General features: G+C 38.9%; 1 protein-coding gene across 1 annotated transcript in view; it reads left to right on the top strand.

Moving 5' to 3' along the window:
• Positions 1 to 2,706, top strand: part of LOC125043800 (polycystic kidney disease protein 1-like 2) — a 12,672-nt gene extending 9,966 nt beyond the window's left edge. The window contains exons 8-9 of the mRNA XM_047640105.1: positions 1 to 1,042; positions 1,253 to 2,706. The exon at positions 1 to 1,042 is cut by the window's left edge and continues 425 nt beyond it. Coding sequence (XP_047496061.1) covers positions 1 to 1,042; positions 1,253 to 1,402 — 1,192 coding nt within the window. The 3' untranslated portion in view covers positions 1,403 to 2,706. The remainder of the gene's footprint in view (positions 1,043 to 1,252) is intronic.
• Positions 2,707 to 4,159: the final 1,453 nt, after the last annotated feature.

The following is a 4,159-nucleotide window of genomic DNA, read 5'->3' as shown; positions in this document are numbered from 1 at the left end:
CATTGACAGACTCTACCTCTTACAAAAACTCGACTGGATTGACAAGAGCACTCGCGCGGTCATGCTGGAGTTTTCGACTTTCAATGCGAACATCAATCTCTTCGCAACGGCCAGCGTCATCGCCGAGTTCAACGAAGGAGGAGGCATCGTCCCAAAGTGGCGATTCGAACCTATAAGGCTCTTACCCAAAACCGGCGCTGCAGGGTACATCGTTACCCTCTCTGAGATTATCTTCGTCGTGTGTACCGTTATCTTCACCTTGAAAGAACTATGGAAAATCAAGAAGCAGAAGTGCCTCTACTTTACTTCCTACTGGAACATCGCCGAGATCTGCATTCTGGTAACCTCCTACGCTACAGTCGGGGTTTATGTCTACAGGTTTCTCCTTACGCAGGAAGCTCTGGATATCTTTGAAGAAACGTATGGCAATGGCTACATCAGGCTCGATTCTGCTGCTCTCATGGACCAGTTCTATCTCTACCTGGTTGCCATCATCTGCTTCTTCTCGACCCTGAAGCTCATCAAGCTATTGCAGTTCAACAAGAGGATGGACGTCTTGGCTCTCACCATCAGACTATGCTGGGATGAGCTCTCCATCTTCTTCGTCGCTTTCGGGATCATTTTCTTCGCCTTCAGTTGCCTCTTCTACTTCATGTTCCTCATGCAGCTCCAGGAATTCGCGAGATTTATCGCCGCCGTCGAGACCTGCTTCAAGATGATGCTCGGCAAGTTCAATTTCGAGGCGATGAACATTGCCAATCCCATGTCTCCAATCTTGTTCTTTGCGTTCTCCGTGATAAACAGCATGATTCTCATCAACATCATGCTTACTATCATCCTAAAGGCATTCAACGACGTCAAGGTAGACCTCGAGAAGCGCGAGAACAAGTACGATGTCATCGACTTCGTGTGGTCGTCCGTGAGACGCGCCTTGCGAGTGGAAGAGCGACCGCCGCACCACGTCACTCCCGACGTCGAGGCCAAAGCATCCACAATAAAATCCCAGCCAACGTACGGAGACTCAGATGAGCTGCCGGATAAGGTTAGTATCCACCGAACTGAGGACATGAGGAATACATTTATGAAAATTGTCTCCTATTTCATTTTGAATTTCCTTTTTATCTATAATTAATTTACTTCAAAACGTATACTTCCCGTACATATTATCACCCATAGAAACATATGCCTAAAACCAATCACAGAGACAACGAAAAGGAAAAACACTAACTGAAATCTGTAACTCCCCGTGCAGGTATCTCAGCTCATGAAGTACATCGGCGACACTTACTTCGACGGCCGTCTCGACCTCAATGACTCCATGGCGCTGAAGCAGATGATGGGAGGGAGGATGCGCACCGCCAAACGACCAAACTCCAAGAAAAACGTGCTATCCAGTGACTAAATGGCCAAATGACGCATTATCTAAAGTTTGCCGCGTCGTCAGCTGAAATGTTTAGCGACTGGGAATAATAAATAACCCTCTCATTTACCCCTTCACACACCTTACCCCCTGAAGCAAAAAAACGATGATGTAGACATAGTGTGTTTTGTTCTAACTGTGCGCAAGATGTGATATATATTTTGAGCTGTGTATATATAGAAATATATAATTATCTGTGGTACAATCCCTAGCTATTTAGGCATTTTTCATCTAGGCATTTTTTAAACTGACGTTGATTTAACTCAATTGAATTTAAAAAGGTCAATTCTTTTACAGAATTTCTTTGAAGTGATTTAATATTTTCAAGGGACTGTTTCCCACATCTCATATGACGTCCATAGTTTAAGAATACACAGAACATTAAAGAAAAAACATAGTTACAGATTTCAGTTAGTGTTTTTGCTTTTCGTTGTAAATTCACATTACATAAGAGGCCTACTAGTTGTAAAACTTCCCTTTGCAACATTTTGATTTAATGTTGTGAGACATCAAATGACTATTGATTTTACCACTTCGCCGTCCCCGCCACTGACATCTGGTAATCGACATTGTCCATTAAACTGAAAAATAAGTTTGCGTCTGGAAGAGCTGATAAAAGGGGAGATTTCAAAAGTAAATGTTTATATTTTATCTTTGATTTATACTTACTAGAAGCTGATATAAGTAAAAGAAACATTATAAAACAGGACAAAAAAGTAGATTAAGTATTCAATGGACAATGATTTATATATAAAGAAATCGGGAAAAAATGCTTTACGGTTCATCAACACAACGGTAGCTGATATAATTGAAAGGGAACTTACAAAACATCTATTTTCGATAAAACATTTGATTTCCAAGAAAATTATTATCCACTTGATTATGCTACGCAGATGGAGGGGAAAACATGCCCCTCATTCCCCCTCCATTTCAGAGAGAAAATTCACATTACATAAGAGGCCTACTCGTTGTAAAACTTCCCTTTGAAATTACTTCAGGCTGAGAATCCATTTATGAAACTGTTGTTGTTATCATCTCACTGGAAAGTTAGGCATAAGATGAATTTTGTCTTTGTTTGTTTTCTCTTTTTTTTCATTTCCTTTTTTGACTTGTAGAACGATTTATCTACATCCATATGATTGTTTCGTTTTGCTGACTTCTTTCTGATTACTTTATCTTTTTTTTTTCTCGTAAGCATACGAGTAATACGAAATGCGTGAAATAATTTATCTCTGATGGTCGGTGATATAAAGTGCCCTTAACAAATATATATTGAAGGAAGGGAATCTCTTTTTTCAACCATTTTGAATCATATGTCTTCTTAAGTCTGTGTAATTCGGGTTGGAATCGAGAGAGTGAGGGAGGGGGGGAAGAAAGCATTCACAAGAAAAAAAGAAAAAAAGATTCTTCATGATTTACTTCATTAGAAATAACTGGTTTGCTCTCAAACGAGAGCCTTAAAAGATAATTGGCACCTCAGGCTCAACGGTTGCGAAAACTTAAGCTACAGATATAGCAACCACAGACTGCGATATCTCGATTTCAAGAGGTTGGGATCTAATCATTCAGGAACTGTGAATGTGCCGAGAAAAGAACCGCCACACCCACTACAGAGAGAGGGGGGTTGAGAGAGAAAAAAACAAGGTGCATATATGATGGAAAACACAAGGGACGGGAAAAATCGGTAACATAACCATACTTCATTTACCTCTTAACACTGGAGCAAAAAGCACCTATTCAAATCTAGAGTGTTTAGAACTTGGCAGACCTAAAGATGGCATCCTTAGCTAGGTAACATTTTGCTTTTCAATACATATATTTTACGTGAACACAGCTTGAAAATGATTTATTCTATTTGTTAATCCCATGACTTTTGCACTTCTTACGCATAGGAGGAGAGCACACAATGCATGTGCAGTATAAAGTTTGGATATTTCAGAAGGAAAAAAAACAAAAACAAGGCGCTTGCTCGTCATAAAATCCGCCCCCAGCTTTTCATATTAAAGATAATGGACACATCTACAAAAGCATTACAGTGGCTGTCAATGAAAACATAAAAATAAAATCATAATTTCCTTTCAGTGAACGAAAGAATAATATAAATCAGTATAATATTTGGTGTTAAATACAAAGCCAACTTTAAACTCAGTACCAAGTTCAAACTCTTAAGCGTAACGTTCAAATACATGCCCCTATTCAATATAAGTAATACCCAACATAAACAATTTATTCCATCATGGAAATATCAGCATTGAACTCATTTCTTACATACATAAATAACTTTCAATGACCATCTTGAAATTCTTGGAAATATAGTTAATTTTGGAGTTAATGGTGGAGTCTTACAGTTTAGGAACATGAGTCTAGTCATGAGAACATGACTAAGGACTATAAATGCTGAATTAGCAAGACTACTTTCGACTACTTCCGGAATTCCCACTGACTCGAGGTTAGAGAGGCGTTTTGAAGATTCTCAGGGGGTGCTCTCTCGTCCCTGAACACACTTAAGAAAAGTACTGCAGGTGTTATGAATGCTATTAAAAAGAACGGAAAACTGATATATTCTCAGTTCTGAAAAAAATACATATACACATACATAAATACATATAAACACACGCACGCACATACACAAACACACACACACACACACACACACACACACACACACACACACACACACATATATATATATATATATATATATATATATATATATATTGCGTGTGTGTGTATACACAC

Source organism: Penaeus chinensis, chromosome 34 (genome assembly GCF_019202785.1).
Source record: "Penaeus chinensis breed Huanghai No. 1 chromosome 34, ASM1920278v2, whole genome shotgun sequence".
Taxonomy (NCBI): Eukaryota; Metazoa; Arthropoda; class Malacostraca; order Decapoda; family Penaeidae; genus Penaeus; species Penaeus chinensis.
The sequence above is the reverse complement of the archived record's forward strand: the minus strand, read 5'-3'. Positions and strand labels throughout refer to the sequence as shown.